General features: G+C 37.4%; 1 protein-coding gene across 1 annotated transcript in view; it reads left to right on the top strand.

Moving 5' to 3' along the window:
• The first annotated feature begins 4,986 nt into the window (after positions 1-4,986).
• The window catches only part of LOC139973272 (tyrosine-protein kinase Fyn-like), a 36,486-nt gene continuing 14,183 nt past the window's right edge, over positions 4,987-27,289 (top strand). The window contains exons 1-4 of the mRNA XM_071979828.1: positions 4,987-5,238; positions 6,746-6,983; positions 18,608-18,710; positions 19,923-20,018. Coding sequence (XP_071835929.1) covers positions 6,878-6,983; positions 18,608-18,710; positions 19,923-20,018 — 305 coding nt within the window. The 5' untranslated portion in view covers positions 4,987-5,238; positions 6,746-6,877. The remainder of the gene's footprint in view (positions 5,239-6,745; positions 6,984-18,607; positions 18,711-19,922; positions 20,019-27,289) is intronic.

Below are 27,289 nucleotides of genomic sequence, written 5' to 3'. Positions count from 1 at the left end.
TCCAGTGACCTCAAGTGACCTCTACATGCATAACTTGTACATGGTACCAATAGCCTTGCACTAATTTTGTGTGGAACTTTTAACTTGATGGCATGAGTTGTATATTAAAATAATTACAATGAAGCATGTCTTTGTAGTACCAAAATTTGTTTTCTCTGCTCAGCTTGTGCGGAGCTCTAAGTTCTCTCATAGCCAAGGCTCATTTTTAAGAAAAATGTTAAGGTTGTCCTTCGGACAACCTTGCCGTCATATTTGGATGTCCGAAGGATTGTTTGGTTGTACAACGAAAGCACCAAAAAATACTACTGAAGTTGCCTGACGTGGTACTTCGCATTCAACGTGTGCACTAAAGTTACTGAATATATACCCGGGGACTATTACATATGTTATAGTTACGTACGTCCTGCGATTTCCAAACACTTTGGAGTTTTAAAATGGAGCGCCTTGCGCGAGAGCCGTACATAAGTAATACTAATGTATCAATTTAGTCTTGTAGTAGGTGAGTACCGTAACGTTATGCTACGCAGGCCAGGTCTATCGGCCTTAGTGAGTAGTCTTACTTTTAGCTATAGGGACGAAACACCTTCAAATTGCTTCCTCCTACATTTTGGGGTAAACAAACCCCAAGTACACACACTCACAGCTAGGCCTATGAAAAACACAACAATTGTTTGAATGAATATCCTTCTTTCTTTCAAAACCACAACTTCTTCTTGAAAGAACCACAATTCCAATCCTTTGCGCAGATGATTGAATTTGTTTGAAAACAAATAAATCATAACAATCAATGCAAGTACTTTGTTAACAACAATTCCATTACAGAGATGTTCATGCTTAAAATAGTCAATGGTGGTTTCTAAATTTCTTGTGATTTACTTGGCTAATAGCCCATATCATTGTCTGCAAGCATTCTTGCATCTATAGTTCTCAATGAAAAAAATAATCATAATAATCAATGCAAGTACTTTGTTAACAACATTTCCATTACAGAGATTTTCATTCTAAAAATAATCAACATTTGGTGGTTTCTAAATTTCTTGTGATTTGCTTGGCTAACAGCCTATATCATTGTCTGCAAGCATTCTTGCATCTTTAATTCTCAATGAACACAAAGGGTGTTGTTTAAATGCAACTACTTGTAACTTAATCAGGCGCGTTTCCAGGGGGAAGTTGGGGGCGCGCGCCCGCCGGGTAAGAAAAAGAGCGAAAAAAAGAAGCAAAAGGGAAAAGAGGGGGGGGGGGGAATGAGGAGGAAGGAGAGGAAGGAAGGGAAAAGAAAAAGAAAGAGAGAACAAGGAGAAAAGACGGGAGTAGAAGATAAACGCCAAGACACTGGGAAGAGAAGAGGAACAGTAATAATTACAGCGCTGATCACTATTATATACACAGGGTAGCCAGTGACGGATCGAGGATTACGGAGGGGCCTAGCGCCTCACCCAACCCCTTACACCGACAACCCCATTTTCACGTTCCCATTTCCCCTCTCTCACTTATGTACATATATATATATATATATATATATATATATATATATATATATATATATATATATATATATATATATATATATATATATATATATATATATATATATATATATATATATATATATATATATATATATATGGTCTGTCATAACGCGTGTCTTTGTATGGACGCCTTAATCAACTGTACAATTGTGCTACGAAACCAATTGTGGCTGGTCTCGAACTCGACCGAGTCGTCGGGGAACATGACGCATTTCGGTATTTGACCAGGATCTATATGCGAACTGCACTAGACCTATGTCCTTCGATGCAACACTGCCATCCAGAGATAAAATGTTTTACACTCCGACCTGAATGCTTATTGTCACCCCAAACCTGATACCGTAAGTCTTACGATGAATCTAAATATAAATTCTGCATGCGATTGGAGAATTGAGCACGTCTCCTGTGAATATCATATATTGGATCCAAGGGCGTATCATGGGCGGGGGGGGGGGGCGGACGCTTCTTGAGATTGTTCCCATCTGCATGAAAACGAGCGCCCACAACCCAGTACGCGCCCCACCCCTCTAATCATGAGTTACGAAACTGATTTAATGACCTTCGCCCGTAGTACCAAGACCTTGACAAAATCCGGCAACATACCACTTCATCAATAACAAGTGATCGGGTTGTGTATTAGTGACGTCTAGGGGTCGTGCACTACCCTACATGGAGTGTGACCACTCCCGACTTTGCAATTTCCCAAGATCAGGCCCCAAAAAATCCAAGAAATCTCAAGGGCAATGTACTGTATGGATATCTAGCAATATCTAGCGATATCTAGGGATGAAATTCCCAAGATCTTCCATAAACTGAAGGCAGATAGAGAATCGAATCCTTCAGTGTGAAATGAACTTGAAATTGTGCGTCTTTCGAAATGAAAAGAATGTGGGGCAAAGTAGCGTAACTCCTATGGTCTCGGAACGTGCTGAGCCGGTGGCCCCGACCAAAAGGGGTCCCCCGCTATACTGATGCACAGAAAAAGGGTACCTCTTTGGATAGGGAGGGCCCGTTTTACTGGGAAAGAAATCTCATGCAAGACTGAACAAGACAATATACATATTATCACGTGTTACGGAATACGGACATCATGATCATGGGCTAATTGGGTATTAATGCCTGTATCGAGCTATAGTTGTGTTATTTATTATTATAATGAAAACAAAGTACATAATTTAAAACCCAATTCCAGCCAATGCTGTACTGAGTACAACATCGGGACATATAATTTTTTGAAAAATTCTAAAGCAATAACCCATCACCCAACAGACTTTAAACTGCGTTCATTTGAAAAAGAAGACAGGGTTTTTATATATATATAATAATAAAAGGTAAGAATAAAAATGCTTAGGTTTGATTACTATATTTGTACAGTAGTCTCCATTATACTCCATACAGGGGCACTTGCCCACCCCCCCCCTTGGAAATCAAAAATTAAAAAAAAGTTAAGCATTTGACATTTCAATGATTTCCACCAACCAACTGTTCTCTAGTTATGTTCATTGCATACGGACCCATAATGCATTACTGAAATTATTGAAAGTCAGAATCCTAAGACATGAGATTTCAAAATAACCGATGTGTAAATGCAACTTGAACGGGAAGTGTCTTTTCCGACGATCTAGGAGTATTTTTTGGCAAAAAATCGTCGTACGCTTCGCGCCAACCGATGGTGGCGCTCCGCTTAATTAGTATCAAGTAGTGTGTTACACCTATGTGACCTACTGATCCCCCTCCCCCTTGTAAACATTTCTGCGGACGTCCTTACTTGGACCTCTTGATAGGGGGCCCCTTCCCAAGCTCATCGTTACGCCACTGGTGGAGCATTGCACAATATAGTTATTTATTTCGGGATGGCGTTCCGGGATAAACAGCCTCCAAACTGTAGATGTGTGTAGTGTTCGGTTTCGGAAATATCTGGTATTTTTTCATTCCTTCAACGAAGTTGATAGTAGCCGTTATAAGAGGTTTTAATATTTGTACACCAATAAATTAACTGGTGGTCACATTAGTTAGAAAATATTTTAAAAGTAACACAAAATTAATTCCAAAGGTCTTTATTTGAGTTTGAACCATGTTTATATACTTACCAGTTTATGTACCCTTGTAAACATTCCTCTTTGAAGAGATATGATAGGGCAGTGACATCTCCTATGAAAACTGTAAATGTGTCCCTTTTTGAATGTTCAGAAATTGAATGCCATAGGGAGTCCCTGCTATGCATATTGCAAGGAGTGTTAGGAGTGAAAAGCTGTGACCTAGTTATAACTAGGTCACAGCTTTGCACCCCTAACACTCCTTGCAATATAAAACAGACATGAATATGAATTTTTGGATATTACATCTCATACGTACTGTTCTTATACTACGATTATACTCCCCAAAAGTAGGTTTTGGAGCACTGTAAGTTAGGCAGATTATATTTCCATTTTAGGCACAGCAGATCATGAAATTGGTGTAAATCTCAAAAAACTGAACTGCCCAAAAAACACCAACTATATTTGGTGTTTCATTTTTTACATTTCTCATGTGGATTAAACTTACAAGTGACTAGGGCAGGAATATACCTATATCATTGCATGTATACACGCTTAGCCTAATTAGCTTACATTTCAGCCAAAACCTGTTAGAGTTTGACACACCAGTACCCCCCCCCCACCCCAAAGCACTGATTGTTGACCAAATTAGCCTGGTTGAAGTATAGTCTAGATAAAGATTAACCATACACGAGGTTCATGGTTTTTATAAATGAATAGTATAAAATTATCATTTTTCTCAATAAATTTTAACATTATCACTACATATAACCTAATATAGCTTAATTGCAATATATATATATATATATATATATATATATATATATATATATAACATAATATAGCTTAAAGAAACTGCTTGAACTTTTCTGTATCTCAGGTCACCTATTAACCACACCTTTTCAACTTTTTTAACAAAGATGATTTGTAATAAATTGGTGCAGAAAATGTTGATCATGAATCTTACAACATTGGGAGTGAATGTTGTCATCACGTCAATTCAGCTGTTATTGTTGTTTGTCTGTTTGTTTTTTTTTTCATTTTTATAATATTCATATCACTAATGCACAGAGGGTAAAGATATTTCTCCAAAGAAAATAGTAACATTCAGTCAACCAAATGTCGAATATAAGGAACAAGATATTGAAACGGGGATCTTGACCGACAATTTTACATATTTTTTCCTCTTACGGTTGGTGTAACAGTTTTTATGCCACTGGAATACTCCTTTAATGGTTCGACTCTTGCTGTATCCTTTCTCAATCAGTATTCAAAATATATGAGTCCTACGGCTCTGCGCAATGAAAATGACCAGCGTCCTCAATAATATCCCGGAACTCCCCGACAAACTTTACCTATCCATGGTGTACACGACTTATGCAGCACAGTGATTGTGTCAACAAAAAAGTTTTCATGTACTACCGGAACTTGTTGGTGTAGCCTCGCGTTTAACACGGTGCTTACAGTACATCTATGTGGGTTCTTGTTCTTAGTCAACGGGGAAGGTTGCTATCATTTTAGCATGAAATACCCACATGTGTCAGTCCAAGGATACTTCGCTTAGACAGTTTATGTGCATTATTGCAGGAAATCGACATGAATTTGATGAGAATTTATGATTAAGTCATAATACGACTGAAGAAAAAATTAGTTGATTCAACCAGAGCATTTTGGTGAGTGATACGAAAGTGGAGTTCAGGATATGGCTAGGCCTACATTAGCCTAAGGTAGCGTTTCCTTAGCTAACGGTAGGAGTAACAACCCTACCGCAGTTAGGGTCCTTAGTCAATTTCCACTTAACATACGCTAGGCCTAGACGTACTGTTACGGGAAATGCCAATTGTAAGATGGAACAGGCCCGGGCCTAACAGTAGAGCACAAATTTGACTGCTATAAGTAGGCCTAACCTACAGTATGTCTTGTAGTGTGTGATGCTCTTTTAGGATGCTATGAACTTTTTTGTCCTGTACATAACTTACAATATATAGCCTAATTACTTAGTGTCAGAAGTTGAATGGTCAGAACATCGCAGTGCATTTGGAAACGTAGTTCTAGTTATGGATCGGTGCTGCTGATATCTTGTTCAAAGGTGCAGTTCCTGGCGCTAGCACTTATGTATCATTGGGAATATAACAGCATACTGTAGACTATGTTCTTCCTTTCAAATTTCCAAACAATTGACACAGAGTAACATTTACTTGAAAGATTTTGCTATGAAACATATTAGTAATTATTACTGTAGGTAGCCTATTAAAAAATAATCAGCATTCATACTTTTGAATCAAAGTGGATGAGTTTGTATGATAATTGGTAGGTCTTAACATTGTAGACACTAGCTAGGCTACAGGTAGCTCTACAAGATAACTACTGTAGCTCAGTATTCCACTATAGATATCACTGTTTAACAATTAGGAATGGCTATACTGAGTGCGGTGCTGTGGCCGAGGTGTTTGATTCCCGGCCGGGTCAAAGTAAGTTGGGTTTTTCGCCCATGAGCAATCTGTGATTTTCCCATCTGAAAATGAGTTTCTAAATTGAAAAGATTCCAAATTTGAGTTAAAATGTTGAATTGGAAGCCACGCCACGTGAAAGTTGTTATCCATCACCCCTTGCGGGCTTCTAATACGTTTGTGGTCTCTTAAGAGTGGTACAATTAACTGCACTGAATATTGTTATTATTATTTATTAGGCTAGGTTCTCCAGTTACCAACTAACGTATACATTATTTAGCCACAACCTCCTGGAGCACTGGTTGCATACAGTACTGTAGCTGTATGCACACCAATAGGAAAGTACGTAGATTCAAGGGATAGGCACAGTCATGAAAAGACTGGTAGTGTGGTGCTGTAGGTATTTAGTAACTTTCTTACAAGTAAGAAGCTGTGTAATTGACTTTTGCCAAGTGTAACCGATCTCCCATTGTTCAAATTGAAAAGATATATACATGTACCCATCTGCCTCTACTATACAATAACAGACTTCGGGTTTTGTAGATAAATGAACGGGTACCAGATGGACCAACCAAAATTAGTAGTTAAACAGGTAAGTGTATCTGTTTTAAGTACTAATTTGGGCTGTTCCCATGATCATTTTTGCAAGATTAATGTTTGCTGAGTATAAGTGCACCATTTTGTGCTGTACTGATCATATTACTTTATTTATAATTGTTTTTCGTCGCAGGAAATACTGTCAGAGAGAATTCTTCCTATTCTTGAATCAGAACCTGCATTCAGAAGTGGTGTGTACTGACAAGTTTCTTTGGCAGTCAACAGCAAGCCTCTACTGCTCACTTGGGGTTTAAATATTTTCAGGATGGGATGTCTTGGTAGCAAAGAAACTGCTCCACCGAGACCTCGGAGTAGCAGTACCAAAGATCGTGGTCCTACACCAGCTCCTCCTCCACTCCCGCCTCCTCTTGGTAAGTATCTAGTACTCAGTGGAAAAAGGCGAAAATGTTAGGGATGCACCGGATATCCGGTCCGGCCAGACTATCCGGCCGGATAGTGAGCAATTATCCGGTTCCGGCCAGATATTTTTCAAAATCCGGCCGGAACTTTTTCAAAATCTGGCTGGATCTTTTTCAAAATCTGGCCTGAATTATTCCTTAAGGTGTTGGTATTAACTTAAATCAATATAAACTATTTCCAAAAATTAATAAAAACATTCAAAGTAAGGAAAAATTAGGTTTAACATGTTTAATTTATATTTAATCTCATAAATGGGGTCTTAATTTCACCTTCTTTATAATATGCGTATACGTCACCTAAGATTTGCTCCTTGTTTCATACTTCTAAGTTTCTTATTAATGATTTCTTTTGTGTAATGAAAAAATCCGGTCCGGATTTCATGTACAGTACTATCCGGCAAAATCCGGTTCCGGCCAGATCCAAAAATTTGGATCCGGTGCATCCCTAGAAAATGTCATTTTATTTCCAATGTATTCTTGGCAAAATTTGAATCTTTGTGTATGTCACATAATTGTACAGCTGACATTCCTCTTTTCACCTTTATCCTATCCACAAACAAACTTTCGATTGTTCCTGTACCCACTGCAGGTAAATTGGTAACTGTCAAGACTGCACCCCAATGTCCCTATAACTCGGGGGTGACTTGCTATCTACCTTTTTTTTCAGATCTGCGGACATTCCACAGGCATTTGTCAAAGAGTATTTTTTCATCAATTGATAATTGTTCCTTGTTGTTAATGTCCAACAAAACTTTGCCATTCATGTATATAAGTTGGAGATGGTACCACTGCTCATAATATCCAAGTACCTGTAGAGTAAGTTTTGAGCTATGTGCAGTATCGATCAGGCATTGACAAATACAGTCACCAACTTGCCATTGGCGAATAGAAAATGCACTACGCTCGACAATTTGGCGAGTGACTCGTGGACTAGTCCAACCCCAATATAAGCGAGGCTATCGTTGCAAACATTTCACAGAATGAGGAAAGCAGTACTTTGGAGAACTTGAAGCAAGTTTCAGTTGAAAACTGAGTTTTGTCAATTACCAATCTCAATGGGAATTAACTGTGTAAAATGGTTGGCTATCTGCAAATGCATTACAAATGTACAGTAAGTCTTTATGTGAGGAGATAGTTCACAAACTTCACTGAGCAATTATAATCACACAGAGAATTTAACATCATTTAAAATCTAAAATAACAATTTATTATATGAAACATTTTGAGACTTCGAAGTACAGTACGTAATGTGTTTAAAGGCATGCATAATATGTGTGTTCATTAATTCTTAAAAACAGTTAAGAAAGTTCATTGAACATCAATATCATGATGGCTATGTAATACACTTTAGGCAATACCTATGTACACAGTAGATTCAGTGGCGGAGCGTCCATACAGTCAGGGGGGGGGCGGATGCCCCCCCCTGACGGACTCAAATGGACTACTGGCGCCCTTTTCAGCTCTTTACCACTTTTGACTATTCGCGATTATTTGACTTTTTCATTGCGCTCTCATCTACCTATTGCCATTTGTCACATTTTTTTGGTGTAATTTGGCGATGACACCTATTTATTCTTCGTTTATCTGCACATTAGCCAGGCCTGGAAAGGGTCATTTCCGGCGATCTAGGGAGTATCTTTACTCAAACAATTTCTGTATGCTACGCGCCAACCTGTGGTGGCGCTCCGCAAAGAAAGTGTCGAAAGCGCAGCGGCCACTACAGACCATTCTCGCCCCTCCTGACCAATACCCCTAGCTCCGCCACTGAGTAGAGTATTGTACAGTACAACAGTAGCGGCCCAAGTGGACTAAGTACTAACAATACACATGTGGACATCCCCATCTGAAGTTAAGATTGAGTGTTAAATATATACTAAACAAACCTTTAACAATGTAACCATATTTTATGTCAAATTTTTTTCATATTAAAATTCATGGGTTAATGACATAAGATGGTCCCTTTAGAGTTGATAAACAGAAAATCAAATCCACAATACACGATTAATCTGTCAATTCGGTAAAACAGTTTTGACAACATACATTATTATGTAAGGCATTTCCTACATGCCATCAGTCATAATTAAAAAAATATGATAATGTTAATTTAAGGAATTTTGAGACTAGTTTGCTGTTATCGCTGCCATGATCTATAGCAAAGTTTTTCACTCAACAGCAGTTGTGATTGGAAGATTCTATGCTTTGTCAACCTATAGATATTCATTGCATAAGATCACTTATATCTATGCAGTTAAATGAAGTAATAGTGCTCAATATTTTTTGTGCACCATTCTGCATCTAAAAGACAACATAAATACAGTAATTGGGAAATGTAGAAAGTCACCCTTATCGAGTAGCACTGCAAAGTAGCAGTGAGGTACTGTATACTGTAGGCTTTGGACTCACATACACCTGACTACTGTACATAGTATATATGCTTAGTAGTACTAGAGGAGCCCTAATGTTACAGAAGTCAAGCTATTGTACCTTCGTAAACTTTGTTTGCCAATGTTCTTTGGAATTGTTTGAGACATCACAGTAGGCCTTGCTGCTTATTTATGATTCTGCGAAATGTTATACTTTGTTTATCACTTACTTTTGGTGGGAAAGGTTTAAATTTCATACTGCACATAAACATTATTTTCCAATGCATCATGTATCTGCCTATGTGCCTAACATTTAACATTAGTTTAAATATATGTTGTGGACTGCTAAACAGCATTGCCATCAGTTCAATGTAGTTTTTTCACCCCCTTTTTTTTGGTGAGAAATAACTGTTCAACTCTCAAAATGAAGTTGAAAGAACATGTAAGACATTAGCTGATTTCATGTGAACATGATGTATACAGTAATACAATTGAGTAACATTAACATTAATGCCTGCACTGAGGAGGTGATGTCACCATCAGTTAACAGTAGCCTTAAAGGAGCAATTCCAGATACGCTAATTAAGCAAATTTAAAGACCGTGAATATCTCGATAAGTAGAGTTTTATACTCTGTAAATTACTGTTGTCACTCAAATTGTTCGTCCTTCTTGGACTATGATTCTTCGGGACTAACATTCTGCCTAAAGTCATCCTTTAATTGGAGAAAACCGTTGATATTTTATGCAACCAAATTTTTGTGTGACAATTTGTGTTCATATACTGCACAGTGCATTGATACTGTACTTTTAGAAGTAACCTGTATTGCATGAAGGGCTAAAAGAAGACCCAGGAAACTTCTGTATACATGTACACTCTTCTGTATTATAAGCTAAATTAATGGTTATCGCTATGTAGAGTGCTAGTACTGTAATTATGTAGAGGAAGTAACAGGGTATTACATTGCTTCGGTCTGATTTGTAGTGACAACTGGTACAACTCCCGGCAGAGTTTAAAGTACAGGTAGCATTCCCCTTGGTATGAGTTGGAGTACTATAGATACAGTACAAGGTTCTGTACTGTATACTTGCGGGAGTTGCGGATATGGTTAATAAGTTTATTAAAACTATTCTTGTCCTAGCTCAGCAAAATGGTCTGCAAAACCCCAAAAGTAGTTCGATCCAAAACAACTATTTGTGGGTTATTATTCCAGACGTCAAAAAATTCATCTGAATTGTTCAAAGTTTGCCTTGATTTCAATTAAAGTGTGGAAAAAAATTTACGGTACTAATAAATTAGAATTTTCCAAATTTTCCGACATTTGAGCAACCTCTAGGGCCTTTTAATTTCCTGACATCTTCATGTACTCAGAGAGCAATTTCCTGAACTAGCTATATTTGTACTGTATCATAGTAAGCTTAGTTGGATCTACTTACAGTAAGTAAATAAACTGTTACTGTACAAGCGTTGATTAAACTTTGTATCAATTTTAATACAGTTTGAAAGGAGTTAAATTAACTTTTGGATACTTTGGTAATGAATAATATTTTGACGAGCTTGATTAATTACACAAATAAATCTGATGAAGAAAGAAGTTTAAAGGTATAAATTTTGCTAACTGTGTATGCTGTTATGTGTTTATGCACTTTATTTAAAGAGTAAGTTCTCTGGACAAGCTATATATTCAATTAACTAGTACATGTGCAGACTTTAAACATACATACAGCGCTGGTATTCAATTTTTTTTTTGCTTGGTGATCACATTGGTGGTGTTTAACACTTCTGGTACACCTCATTCGAAACTAGGTCAAATTACCGGCATTAGACGTTTCTTTTTGTGTGAGTCTTCACACCCTTTAACACAGTTTGCATGGTCAGCTATACATGGGTCAGATCCAAAACCTGTCAACCTCAGGGCTAAAATTTAGATGATCATAGTTATCAATTTTGATAGTTTTGTCCAAAAGAAGAACAATTTAAGCTTGCTTGGCAAAAAAATTAAATTTGTATGTTTCTTTGTTAACGAGTACTGCTTAATTATATCGACAATGCACTTAAGCCAGCGTTATGGACGGAAACAGCAATTTGTGCCACTGAACTTGTGCAAATTTGTGCAAGGAATGATGGAATTCACAGGAATCTGCACCTGAATAATTGTTTATGGTACTGATCTCTCCAAAATAGTTTTTGGAAAAATTAAGTAGGGCATCCCTAATTAAGATGCTAATCGAGAAGAAAATCATTATTTCCGTCCATAACGCTACCTGATGTCATTAATCTCCTGGCAATTTTAAAGTTCACTTCAGTGATAAAATTTGCATGTAATCTTCTGAAGGTTATCAATGCCATTAAGGATGAAGTGAAAAATTACCAGATTCTTGCACATAGATAAACTGGGGTTCAGTGAAACATCTGTGTTATGGATGGAATTAGGAAAACGTTACGGACGGAATGTGAATGTTATGGATGGAAATTACTATCTTTGGAGAAACTATGCAGAATGTTTTTTAATAAGTTAAATCAAAGACATCCAATGTGACCTTTTTTTACATGTACTGTACATTACAGTATTTTTCTAGGCTTTCAGGTGATGTTTTCCCTAAATTAAAAAAAAAAGAATAGAAGATATTATTGTAAAAATCCAAAACTTTGAGGATATTTCATTTCAAAATAAGGCAAGCACCCTCCTGAAATTGTTTGTACAAACAGGGTTGTACTATATCTCTTCCAGAAAAAATTATCAGATTTTTTCACCATGACGCGTTTTTGAGTTATTGGCCGTCAAAGATGACCTCTTTTGTACATCGGAGCAGCTTAACAACTTCATAAATTATTATTGAGAACAGCTAGAACCCTGAAATTTGTTTAGGTGTAAGAACTTGATACTTAAAATTAAAGTATAAATCCCTGACAGCTCTAACATGGTTACTTTGGTAAAAATTTGGCATCAAAACTCATGCCTCATGCTGAATCATGCCTCATGCTGAATCGCAGCATGAAATAGCAACTTTAGAGTTGCACAACTTGCAAGTTTACATATCATAGGAAAGCATTGTAATCATGATTTTATAATGGTTGTACCAGACATAATAACCTCTGAAAGAATCAAGTACCCTGAAGCAATGGTTTAGGAGCAATTCATCACTAAAAGTAGCACATTTTTTAGTGAAAAGTACAAAAATTGAATATTTTGACACTTTTAAGTTGACCTAACTCCACAAGACAAAATTTTTGTAGCCTAATTTTTTATTTTCCTATTCTATGGGATAGACTCTATAGGCATCTGTAATAGAAAGGTAGTAGAATGTTTAATTGCTGAGAAATGAGACCTCAAAAGTCAAGAAAATGCCATGGTGGCGACAAATTGCGGAATTTCAAAGTGTGATAAATCGGCCAATTGTAAAGCAATGCAACTGAAATTTTCAGAATATTCATGATGGTCCAATCATACAAAACATTTGGGAATTTTTAGAGAGGGTGCAGCAACAGCCATCCGTGATTTGACACGGAATGACCCTAATCCAAGTTGTCATCCTCATGCAATGTGGTTTTTGTGTATGAAGGAGACTGGTGGTTGGAAAAGGTGGACCAAATATCAGTTGACAATAATGATGTCTATGTCTCCTTCCTACACCCTAAGGGCCCTACCAATACTTTCTTCTGGCCATCACCTGAAGACAAATCTTGGATCCCACTAGGAATGATCATGGGGAAACTAGAACAGCCTGTCCTCCCAATTTCAAGTAGCAAAGTGGGAATTGCAACAAAGGTGATTGAATATATTCACTGACAAGTTTCAAAGAGATTGTGAGCCGTGATGGTGACGGAAAATTTTGACAAACATGAATCAATGTATTTTGTTGAGATTGAAAAGTCTATTTCAAATTTTCATGACTGTTCAACCATACAGGCTTCCCATGTCCACAGTTTTTGTGGTAATGTTAAAGTGTTGAAAGTTTACTGATGTTCTCGTTCATGACCTTGTTTAAAAGAGGGCTATTGCTGTCCATGTACAGGTCCAAGGTTTAATTTTTTTATGAACAATAAGGTTCATCTTGTTACAGCTGAAAGTGTTTTGAATTAAAAAATAAAAAATATTTGCATGTGTTGTTTTCTTTCATACAAGTTTTGCAGACTGGTGAAACTTTGATTTCATTGGCATTGTTTGAAGGAGGTGAAGCCACAAAAGTGAAAAAAACAAATGGGAAAAGTACTGACAGCCTCTGCTTATAGTGCTGAAAGCCACCTGATGAGTACCTTCAGCAAGAGTGAAACTTTTCATGTGCTATAGCAATTCATTTTAGGCTAATTCAATACTTTCCGTCCATAACATTCTGTCCATAACAATTCCTATTTCAGGTCTAGCTCTTTCCCTTCTTGTAATAAATTCAATTTTATTTGATATTATTACACATATTGGCCATAAGTATTAACTTATAACACACACTTCACAATTCAAGAGTTGATCCTAAATCAGGACGAAACCTTCCGTCCATAACGTTGTACATTCCGTCCATAACACAGAATTTTGGTTTGGGGTAGTGGGTTAATGGAGGTACATTGAAGATTATGAGTAGGAGTATGATAAAGCTTAGGTACCAGGCCTGTGATGTAAAGTACCTTAAACTTTGAAATCCTGAACACTTCACAGAGTTTTGACCCACTATGAAGGTTGGTGGGAATTGATCATTTTTCTGATTCCGTCCATAACGAACACCTAATTTGCATATTCAGACTAATATTGCACCACCCAATTAATTTTTTTCCATAATATGGTAGAGGTATCCCAACTTAGATCAATCATGCATACCTCACCAAATACTAACTCTCACACTATTTTTGATGGGACTTTATCTCTGTGAATTCCGTCCATAACATTGGCAGAGGTTTTGGATCTGACCCACATACAGTAAGTTTGCATACAGTTACTGTAGCATATTTGCAATGCAATAAATGGATAGCTATGTAACTGGTAGTGTACAGTCTATAAGTATTGTAGAAAACAATGGACCCTGGACTATTGACCATAGTCAATAGATATACCTGTATGTGCAACTGTTTTGGCATTTCCATGTTTTGACTATAATTCTGTAACTATGTTTAACTTGGCTTGTAAACAGTTGATGCTCTTTTAATGTCCAACTAAGTACATACATTGCACTACATGTACAGAAAATATTAAAATACTGGTAATTTGTATATTAAATACTGTTCGATCATGGCTTAAATTTTGAGCCAGGTTTAATGTGCACAGTTTACAGGCTTTAGTGTACCTTTCATAACTTAAATGTACTGCACATAATTTCAGGCAAAACTTCACAGTAGGTAACACTAGTGCATAGCAATGTAATAAACTTGATGCCAGATACTGTGATTCAGTAACCTACAAAACAATGCCAGGACGCAAAAACAAAAGTTGTCATTTTCATCACTGTTTATTGCTCTGTGGTAGACATAGGCAACAGCATTGTAAAGCTGTCCATGGTATTGATTGGTATTGATTTCGCTATTTTGAGTATATTAGGCTTAGAAATGGTTAGGTCCATGCATCATTCTCCTACAGGTTCACTGTGTAGTATTTAAACTAAATACAAATGAAACTGTTTGCAAACTGCCTAGATTCACTAGAGAGCCTGTGTAAGAGAATGTGTAAAAGTAAGTTGGCCTGACATTTCGATCCTAGCAGGATCTTCTTCAAAGGCTAAAATAGTATTAATACTGCTTGTGAACGTATGAACATTGGAACAATTTTAATAATTTAAGAGAACTTTTTGTCACCATTCATACATTCCACACACACACACTACTTCACGCCTAAAGTTGGTGCAAAAGGGTGTAACAACAATTGTAGACATGTTTGTCCCTTTCCCTACAGTACATAAACTAGAGAGAAAGAACACCAGAGGCAAATTTGTTTCAATCGCAAAATGTGTTATAGAAAAATACTGTAGGACCAGCAGTTTACTGTACCTACTGTATTCTAACTCTATTTACCAATCCACTGTATACTTGGAATTTTGAAAGATATAATATTCAGAAACTTACAGTCTAGGGGCAGTGTGTCATATATGTACAGTGTTTATACAGTGCCTGCTGCCTTACATAGCAAGGGACAAACACTTTATTCTGAGATGTGAACAATAAGGACTGCAGAACAATAGAAACCTGACAATACATTGCACAGTTCAATAATTTGAAGGGCTACAGCATTAGGTACAGTCAACACCAAGGTTGTACTGTACTTATGAAAAGACTAGTATCAACCCCTTGTACGTAGCACAACTTGATCATTTTACAGACTTTAACATTGAACAGGATGGCAATTGACAAAGCTTACTCTTGATAAAATACATAAATTTACTAAGTCTGTATACAGTGTGTACTAGTTCCTGCAATGCCAGTGGTGCACAGTAAGCTTACAGCACATGTACTGTATGGATGTACAGTAGGTGCAGTACCATACAGGCAGTAGACATGTTAATGTCAGCAAGGACCCACACCATAGGCACTGCAGGCCAGTTATAAGGAAGGAGCCATTTCAAATGCCAGGCTTGAAATCAATCAAAGTAGTTCTCATATTTTCTAGTATATTAATTGCCCCAAGTACTGTTCAGTACTTCACATTCATGTACATACTGTACATGATCATGAACATACTGTAATTTATCCGGTATCGAATAGCAAAATGCTACAGTATTGCAAAAGCGTGCATTTAAGTTTGCGTACAGTATACTGTACCTGGAAGTATTAAGATGCATATCTAGTTTTTGCAAGCAGAAACCATAGTGCTATTTCAAAAGAGGAACTTCAGAACCCATAAACCTGCTATGTACACAAAATTTTAACACTAAAGTTCTGTAAATATTGACTGTACATGAACAGTACAGTACATAGTACAAACTGTCTAATTTTATTGTAGGGCGTATGAGCGCCACAATATTGGCATTACCTGTACTGGCAAAGTGAACGATACCTATACATGACTGGATGTTGAAACTCTAAGTTTCATATAGTCTCTGTACATTTGCAGTTTCAGTTCTGGGTAGCTGCGTAGCCAACTTATTCTGAGCCTGTCACGGCGTTCACAAGCGCCCTCACTTTTAGGTACCTACATGATTATAATCCCTGGTGTGTTGTCCGCCCAAAAAATAACACCGGTCATTAACAACCGAAATGTTCTATCTAATACTGCAAGCACATCTACGCACACTACAATGCTGTGTATTTGCAGTCAAATGCAGTTCTAGTCATACTTGGGATGCACAGCAGAAATCTAGTTAGTATAGCTCTGTTACCATGCAGGGCAGCTCTCAGCAAACTTGTACAGTAGGTTGCACACAACCCAGGTTCTTCCATGAGGACTGAGCCACGACCCACCAGTCTCCCAACCGTCAGAATCAATGCTAAGAACTTTAATCAAAGCAATAGAGGTAGTTTGGATGTTGGCCTTAATAAAATGAATCGCTCTGCTGTCTGCAAGCTCTGAAAACTGAAAACTAGCCTGTTTACTGACTTACTGGAAAAAATCCTGCATCCCACCGTACAGAAACGATTTTGCGACTCCCTTTAGAGGGCACCCCCCATACAGAAGTTTGTTATCAACATGTAGTTCAATGAGCTGTTGGACTAGTTAATTTAGTACACATGTACAGTATGAAGCATTGACACCTACACTAAGGCTATACTGTAACTACAGTAAGAAACTTACTAGAGCTCTAATGTGGAAATTTTGTGAACATTTCCAGTCACCGACATTCGGTTGGACCGCCATGTGCATGGTCATTACCATACAGTATATTGATGTACAGTATCCTTGCTAGGGAATTATGGTGAATGATAATCATTTCATCACAAACAGAAAAATAGTTGATCTTGTTATCTTTTATTAATAAAAAGTAAATTATATTTTTACCCCAGCACTGTACTTTTGATATTACTTTAAAGCCCAATGTACCACGTCCATCAATTAATTCATGAAATTTGTCATTTCGTCCCGCCACACCAATATATCATATCCCATTGCAAAATGCGATGCTAAATGGGCAATCCGCCATTCCACAAAGATGTGTACATAGCAGTGTCTGCAGACAGTCACCATACAATTTGACCTAGGACGAGTTTGAGAGCCTTCAAAAAGTCTGAATAAAGTACTATACATATATATACAAAATTTCAACACTAAATTTATTCCCAGAGATTAATGTGCCCTGAATTGACCGAGTTATCAGTTATCAAACCATCACATAAACCTTTTTTTTTTTCTGAACATCTATACATTTTTTAAAACTTTACCGCTTGCACACCTATAGTATCATGCATGTACAGTGCACACTAGACTGGTCCGGTTCTACTGTACTGTACGTTCATTACTATTGGTGTCAAGTTTGACTCCTGAGGCTTTGGATCAACTTCATAATAAGGAAGTTGTTGGCAAAATGGTGTTTCACTTGAAATACAGTACTTTATCAAAGTACAAAAATACATTATCTATCGTTGTACTTCAACAAGGAAGTTTAGGTCAATATAACTCTGTGGTGCAGTGCTGTTCCTTAACAGATGTACAGCACCAAAACCATTAAGTACACAGTTATGTACAGTACCACTATAAAAAAAAAAACACCAAGAAAAACATTTAAATTAAAAACTTGTGATTCAAAAAGGAGCATTGCTTGTGTAAGTTGGAAAAGATGCAATTTAATTAGGTAAATAATTTATATTTTGGAGAAGATTGATGTGTTAATTACATGTATGGATCATGAGCATAACACACAGTGCGTACTAAACTGCACAAAACTGTATTTACTGACACATAAAACCGATAGGCCAAGGCAATGTCAAACGACATGTTCCTGTGATGAGCATGTACAGTACAGTGTTAATTCAGCTACGAGACGAGTGTTCATGAATGATGAATGTTTCATGACGGTTATAGTAGGAATGTGAACGACTGTCACTTGTTCCCTGAGCAGTACTTAGCAAAAGTTATATGACTCCAGGATTCTTATTATTATCATAACAAGTAGTTTTGCCAAAGGGGGATTTAAAAAAATGTTGTGATTGAAATTAGACCCCAAAAAACTCAGTGGCATTTTTATACCCAACGTTTTACACAGCACTGTAGTTATCATGATCTATATCATTATCGTCAAACCGATTTTCAGAAAAGTTGCAAAAGTTTATGGATATGACCTTCGTTGACCTTTCTATTTTGCAGAAGACACACGTAAACTGTGCACAGCTCTCTTCGATTACAATGCTCGGACAGAAGGTGATCTCACATTCAGAAAAGGCGAAACTCTTCACATCGTCGATGACAGGTAAAGTATGATCGATTTCACGCCGTGGACTCAAAGATGTTACCAATTATTTTCTGTAATTACTGACGTCTACTACAAGGTCGTCTTCAGTGTGATCATAAGTTAAATTGAGCACAATCACAGAATGGTGCTTTTTAAAAGTCCCAGGAAGTGTTTCACATGGGTTCTTTCAAGATGGAGGAATGCGCAAGGACTTCCAAAGAAGAGATAACTTTTTGAGTATTTTTACGGTCCTGTTACATTTCGTCTTACGAGATGGATATTGTACTTATAAATTAAAAGTATATTTTCTGGAGAAAACAACAGCCGGTTAACGATATAAATAATTCAGTACTATTCTCATGTATATATACTGTAGTTTATAATCCGGTATTTACATAGACCTTTGTTACATTCTTCTTGTCTGAAGTTCCAAATACGCGGTGACCTTTTGATAGTTGAAAACTTTTCAGTGTGAACTTTTGAACTTGAAGGGTTGCCCAATTCCAATATCAGGGAATAGTGGGGAATCCCCAATTTCTGTTTGTGTACGGATTACAGGTTTTGTCCACGTACGAATATATGTTAATCTAACATTGTGCGTCGAGTATGAATGGAGGATGGTGTGCGGTGCTTTTTTCCAAGGTTTATGTTTTTGCTTATTGAAAGGGTATGTTAAAATATATAGGCCCTAATAAAGCGTGTCATTTTGGATGTCTTCCTTGATAAACGTGCGTGTGAGAGTATGTAGTTGGCCTAGCTAGCCAAGCCATTGAATGAATGACATTGACAGTCTCGTAATTAAGTGCTTTGAACTATATATAGATGAAATGTTGAGGAACATCCCGGTAGTCGTTACGATACCGGGATTCATGTTGCAACACTACCGGTTGTGTGAAATTTGCACTACCTCACAACGCTATTAAATGCTGTGTGTTCCCCAGCTGACAAAAGTAGTACTACTGTAATAATAATAATGAACATTTGTAATGCACCATCAAGAACCAGCTTTATTGAACCTTTCTGGGTGAGAGAGGATTACTGAACGGTGCAGCAAGTAATTGGAAAATAAAATCCATATGTAAAGTGAAATAATGTTACATTGCTGAAATGCAGATACTTCTGAAAGTATTCCCCTGAGGGATGTACAGGTTGGCAGTCACATTATAATTACATTAATGTTTCATTTATAATTGAGAAGAATGTCTTCTATTTTTTTTCATTTTGCTACAGTGGTGACTGGTGGGTGGCCAAATCATTGACAACCAACCATGAAGGCTACATTCCTAGTAACTATGTTGCACCCATCAAATCTATGGATGCTGAAGAGTAAGTATATATTTATGCAGGTCAAATCTAGAGTCTTCAGGAGCAATTCCTAACAACTGAAGTTTACTGAAAGACTCCAGCCAAGGAGACATGCATGAGTATAAATTCACAGCGATGATTGTACGGTCTGCCTCGATCTCAACACATTGCTCACAATGACAATGTTGCAGCAAACTAGTTATTGGATGGGTACAAACTAGTTCAAGTCACCATGATGACTTTGTAGCTCTGTCTTTAAGCATTCCCTGCTACTATGTTGTTTGAGTTTACTTCGCTTCTCCCGTACCTGCCTCCAATCAACATATCTTCTGATTCTGATTGGTTGATCCTGAAAGAGAAGAGGGTGTGGGGAGGGGGGTGGGCTGGGTCCCCAAGGCGCAATACATGGAGCCCAGTGGTGAGAGACATGTTATGTGTCATCTAGGTACAGTAGACTGGAAAGTGGATATATATCTGAGACAGGTTAGTGTCAGTGCTCGTAAATCCCCTAACCATTCAATTCTTTGGGAAACGTCTATCTGTGGTAGACAAAGAGTGTGAGAGTTTCAGACCTGTGTTTATTGCTGCTAACTAACTCTAAGTGAAGCTTTAGGGGAAAAGGAACTGCGACTATTGGATGATACTGTACAGCATGTATGTATCTAGATGAACCTACCCACATCAACAGAGCGTGGTGGCCAATTGGCTAAGGCGTCGGACTTGTGATCCATGGATTGCTGGTTCGATTCCTGCCTAGTTCATTGCGTTGTGTCCTTGGGCAAGATGCTTTATATCACTTGCCTCTCTCCACCCAGGGGTTAAATGGGTACCTGTGAGGTAACTTGTCATTGGGCACAGTATATAACTGCTGCCAACTGGAGGGATTGTCTCTGGGACATGTTATGATTGACCAGGGGTAATATAATGTCTGGAAAGGGCTTTGAGACCTATCGCTGGTGTAAAGCGCTTTATAAAAATCAAATGTTATTATTATTATTCACATTTTGTAAGAAATCTTCGGCAGTGACTGCTATACAGTTAATGGTATTTGACTGCTTTTGTTATGCCTGATTTTGAACTGTTGAGTTTGATCCTTGTTAGTCAAACAAGTACTTGCCAAGTTACTTTCTTAAACAAGCCAGGATAACAATTTTAGTTTGATTCTTGGACCAAGGTAGATCAATGTCTACTCTCATGCTTCTGGCATGTATAAGCAGAGCTTGGACGAACCATCAAATTAAAGGAGCACATCAGCGTACATATATCAGTACCTGCTAACATTACCTCTGTGTGTAATAGCAACACCAAAAGACAAAAACCTGAATCAGTCAGGATGCACTAGGAAATGAAATTGGGTGTTATGGTACCCTCACACACAAATCTCTCTACCCACTAAGAATATTGCAGTTTATCTTTCAACTCTTTTGTTGGCCTAAAAAGTGAGGTCTTTTTCATCCTTCTTATGTTAAAGGAAAATTTAAAAAAAAAATTCTCTGTTTAAGTTTGCAAATTTATCAACTATGGACTAGTCCAGTCAGTGAACTATGAAGAGCATAGTGGATTAATTTTAATGTCAAAGCTGGAATAGGATAATTTCTCAAAAGGGGATAAGACAGCAACTTTAAAGCAATGATTACATTGATTGCAGCTATGTCTCTATTAAAGATAATCTCTGAAGGTGAACGTCAAAAGTTAATCAGCGTAGGCGACCTTTGATACGCCAGCAGTTTGTACTTGGCTGTAAGTTATATCTTATCTGTTATACTGTAGGTAATTCCCCTCCATTATACCAAGGTGACATCATTTAACTTTAACCAGTAATGGACACATGCAGTACCACTTTTAAAAGGTCATTTATAATAAGTTCCTGTGGGTGCCACATGCTTGACAGTATTTTGTTTTGAGGGATATTTTGTATTTTTTTTTTCCTTGGGGAGGGAGAAGACATGCCTTTGTTCCTGTAATGTATACATGCAGTGCCACTTGAGGTCACTAATAAGTTCCTGTGTGCCACATGCTTGACAATATTTTGGTTTGAGGGGGTATTTTGTATTATTTGTTCCTTGTGGAGGAGAAGACATCTTTGTTCCTGTAATGTAGACATGTATGTTTACATTACAGTACCACTTAAGGTCACTATTTTCACTAAGTTCCTGTGTGCCAAATACTTGACGATATAGGTGTGTTTTGTATATATGTGATACCTGCTTGTGGATATCTGTCTTGCAGAGTACAAAAACCCTACTCTTATGTGTGAAGGTCAAAGGGCAACAGATGTCAAAGTCCTCATATTTTGTATAAACCTGATAAATATTCAGTAAGGAGACTCCTACTGTAATTCTCAAGTTGCTTACTGCTTATGCCTGAAGGTCAAAGGTCAACAGAAGTCTCAACATGTTGTAAGCTTGATGACTCTCAAATTATATCTCTGTGTCACCATGTCATTGAGTATTAATACCCAGGGGGAAACCCCTCCTTTGGGATGTTCCTATTGTAGTCACAAAATTTCAGTGGGCAGACTCGTTCTGTAATTCTCAAGATGCTTACTGCTTAATTAGTTCAATACAGTAACTTTGCACCCCACAACATATAATTTAAAAAATAATTGGTGTAACACAAATTTAAATCATTTGTTGATACAAGTTTTGGTGGACTGGAAGTAAACAGAACTGAATTTAGTTGACTCTTTAATTTCTTCAGATTTTGGTGGATATGTCCTCTTCTTTTCTATTCTTAAAGGCATTGAAGACTTGCCCCAAACCGCGTGCGGCCATCTGAAAAAGTTAACTTTCTGTTGCCTGCAAGTGACGTTTTGTTTGTGTCGCTACAAAATGCAGAAAGTAATAAAATGTGATACCTTGTTACAGTATCTTTAGCTGGACCTGAGATGTCCATCGCTGTATTGTTTGTATACTGTGCTGTGGGTATTGACCGCAGCTGTATGTACTGACTGTACACTAGTGTTTAATTACCGACGGTAGCAAGCTGTGTGTGTATTGTCTGGGTTCGATGGTGGTGTTTAACACTTCTCTTACACCTCATTCGAAACTAGGTCAAATTACCAGCATTAGACGTTTCTTTTTGCGCGAGTCTTCACACCCTTTAAATGAGCGTCAAGATGGATTGACAATTTTTTTTTAAAAGTGTCTGGATATTTTAGGTAGTACTGTATTTCCGACAATGTTGCAATAACACAAAACACGGTGGAAGCACTTTGATGGGACGTGATTTGGCATTCCAACTGCAATTTTAGCACAGAAAGGTCAGTTATTCAACAGTCCTTAAAATCATTCTGATTTTAACTTCAAATCTGGTATCCTTGTCATGGAAATAGGGGCTAAGTATTGTACCCTTCAAAATCAATTTCCCCCCCCCCCCCCTCCACAGTTAGACACCTCTCCCTGGCCTTGGAATTTATCTTTCGGCCTAGAGAATTTGTCGTCTTTTCTTGTAATAAAATATGGCAAGACCTACTCTTCAGCCCGAAGATCTTTCCCTTTGCAGAACTTTCAGATTGGTTTGACCATTTGACCAACAGTATATATACATTTTTAGTCACAGTTCAAGGTCACTATCCGGTCTTAAAATGCATTCAACTAGATCCTATAAGTTGTCTGTATGGCACAGCTACAATAATACATTGTAAGCTTTATATAGGAGCTGGTTAATACAGTGTGATTGTTACTGTATAATGTATAAATATAGACCTAATATTCTTACACCTGGTTCTCTGTACTTGACTATCGTACCATGAACCTTACTCACTTTGCAAATATTGTTTACTGCCTAATTTGAGCTGGCTGTGAAGCAACCTTTGTAATCAAGTACATATACAGTAAAGTGTTTGGAGGTACTAAACCCCAAGCACAATGTACTTTTATATTGACATTCTTAATACTATTTGAGATTGAGGGCCACCCGCAGGAGTTGAACTGTACTACTAGTGTGGTACGGCTGTGCTTTTATACTTCCTCATTCCATATATGGTACTGCAGACTTCTATGGGTGCAAAAAGCATTCATAAATACAAATAGAGTCCAAAGTAAACTTCTTTGGTAAATATTTATCTGGTAAATAAGTATACATACAAAACTCAAACTGTGAGTGTATCAAGCTCTTTAGTTAAAGGTATGGTACCCCCTTCTAAATCTTGCAAAGTATATACTAGGGTACAGTAGGTTTCCAAGTTGCCCCGAATACAAGAACGAGGCCAAATACATGATGACAAATAGCACCAACGACTCTACAACAATTTATTTTGAACTGCATCTTGTCCTTTGAGTGTGCACTTCTCACAACTACTAACATTGACCACCAAGGTCAGTTCAACACTACAAGGTCACCTAACTGATTCACGCATATACAGTATATGGGCTGCATAGCCTAAAGTTACATAGGCCTACAGTAGCTATCCACACTCAAGCACTGGTATATGGCGTGTGCCGATCGTAGCTGACGATGTCGTCTAGCAGAATAGCATTCTCTTGTTGCAATTTACTTTCATATTGCAAAAAGAACAGTAAATAGGAGAAACCAAAGTCAACAAATGTTGGATGGAAGCTTTAACTTTGTTTTTCCAGTATTTGCAATTCACATTTCGTTTTTTGGCCGTTTTTCGGTTTTCTTAAATAAAAAATAGTACCGAAATTGGGTCGGCAAAAACAGGTTTTGGTACTAAACCGGTTTACCATGCAAGCCTACCTACGAGTAACTATAATGTTAATTACAAGTACTGATTCGATGCATACATGTCTGTACAGAGCTACTACACTGCTAACTATATGCAATCCCATGTGAAGTGTAAATAACAAACCATTCAGTATCTTACATAGATAATAGTATAAAACAGTATTAAGATAAACAGTATCTTACATATACGATATATAATCAGGTGTGTGGTTACCTACTTATATTGCATATTAATTACCCTCTGGCAAAGATTACAGTCAATTGTACCGATTAAGAGCAGGTGTCAAGCTACAACGGCCATATCACACAGTATGTTTGTACGTTAACTCTTTAGTGAATAGAACAGTGATAGATTTCTGCCATAAATAGCTATCTTGCTACATACAGTATACAGTATTGTATAAATGCATATCTTTACATGTACTGTGTACACCACATGTCCCGTCCAGTGTGAATATTATTTACATTGGCTTTACTTTGTTGACACAACAGATCCACTCGCTTTGACCTGTGCAATAAGCTGTTAACAACCATGTAGTGAGAACTCTATATGTCAGTTGTGCCAAAAACAATATATTCAAAGACAATGATAAATGTTGCTATTTAATTGCAACATGGTATCGTTATATATCCATGGTTTTTAAAGATGGCGGCATGCTGTTCGGGGCAAGTCTCCAATGCCTTTAAGGTTAACACCCTACTGATTTATATGTCACAGTGTGGACACTGCTTACTGTATAATGCAAGGGAAATCAACGGCCAAAAAGAACATCAAGTAGTATTTACAAGACATATAAAAGATATTGAAGTGTGAATGGAAAACTAGAAGCAGAGTGACTATTGTTCTGCCTCTTTTCTATACCACCTTTAAAAACTAGTTCTAGCAAATTGATTGTCATAGCTAGTTCTTTCTATGTAACCACCTTTAAAACCAGGAATAAACCCAATTACAGTAGAAAAACTTCAAAATACCTGTACATGTACATTTTATTTATTGATTTTTTTTTTTTATGAGTCTGGTAAATGTGTATTGAATACATAAACACTCATCTGCCCATTTTTTTTATTTTTGACTGCAAATGTATTTTCAAATGCTTGGGAATACTTACTAAAAAAATGAAACAGACTAAATACAGAATGTGATGTTACCACAGTCAGGTGCGTAGTGAGGAGTTTGCCAAGGGAGGGGCGAACCTGTAGGCAAACTATCAGAGCGGTATATTCGGTATGAAAACTATCTGCGTAGCGCCACCATGAGTTGGCTGAAAATGCCTCCCAGATCGCTGAAAATGGCACTTCCCAGGCCTTGTAAGTTGCATCTAAGCTTGAAATTACATCGATATCATTAAAACATACAAAAAAAATATGCTCAAGGGGGGGGGGGGGCGGTCGCCCCCTTAGTCCCCCCTCCTTGGCTAGGCGCCTGACCACAGTCAACTCATGTTGATAAACATTCCATGCCTGACCTATGGTTCTTGCTGGATCCTAAAATTTGTGTGTGGTTGCACAGTGTACTGTAAGTACTGTAGTTTAGTGATTGCAATGGGCTATGAGGAAATAACATGCATGATCTTCCTACCCAAACAGTACTTAAAGGTCATGGAATGGGTGTTATGATTTTTAAGTCTGTTCGATGTCCCCTAAATCGTCTAGGATCCACACTCAGCAATAAGTTTAATAACTTTATAGTATTGTCGCACAGACTGCATTTTGTAAACGAAACAAGCATTAAATTGCGTGCACCTTCATAGTTATTAAAGCGCTGTGTCGTCTTATTAACGGAAATTGGGAGTCAAACCAGAAGAGTTTAATGCTGCATTGAGCTTTTGAGCTAAAGTACCGCTTTGCAAAGACACTTTGGAAAGACAAAGATTGTTTTCGTTGCGGGAGAGAGTTTAATAGTTAACCGTACAATATAAATCAGTGCAGTTATAACGCAAACTGTAGACAGCTGTGAATGTAATCAGTAGTGCAAACACTGCCAAGGAATTATCAGTTTAATATCTTGTTTTAACCATTCAGAAGAAGCACACTAGTTTCACAAAGTAACAGATGTTCAAGTTGATTTCTCACCAGTTTGTAGTTGTTCATATCCGGGGCCAAATTTGGCATGTGTCAAAGATAATTTCAAGTGTTTCACACCTACAGTACAGTACTTTTTAAATGGTAAAATTTAACTGTATAGGAATCAAGAAACACAGCAACTGCCAGTAGATTTGCAGTTTGTACTTAAAATGAGGTTGGAATGTAGTCTACTTTTACTTCAAATATTTGTAGCTCCCATCTCTTGTTGAACAGACAATCTCCAACCAATCACATCGCTTTGTTATTGTCCGGAAAGGTTGGTAATCATGTTACCGTTCACACTGTCTTTAAATAACAAGACAGTATTTTCATTTTTTCAGGGTCGATTTATCAGGGTTGATAGGTGTAACACTAACATGTTATTGTATGTTTGGTGAAGGAAGAGATATCCTTTCACAAGAGCACAATTGAGTTTTTCAGTCCAGGCTGATGTTACTACAGTAGTGTATGTGTAGGTGATAATGTAAATTGATATGATGTGGCTATTGCAAGGGATACTTTAGGTACTGTATAATGGA

The sequence above is a fragment of the Apostichopus japonicus genome, chromosome 9 (genome assembly GCF_037975245.1).
Source record: "Apostichopus japonicus isolate 1M-3 chromosome 9, ASM3797524v1, whole genome shotgun sequence".
Taxonomy (NCBI): domain Eukaryota; kingdom Metazoa; phylum Echinodermata; class Holothuroidea; order Aspidochirotida; family Stichopodidae; genus Apostichopus; species Apostichopus japonicus.
Note: the sequence above shows the minus strand (reverse complement) of the source record. Positions and strands in the feature narration are given on the sequence as shown.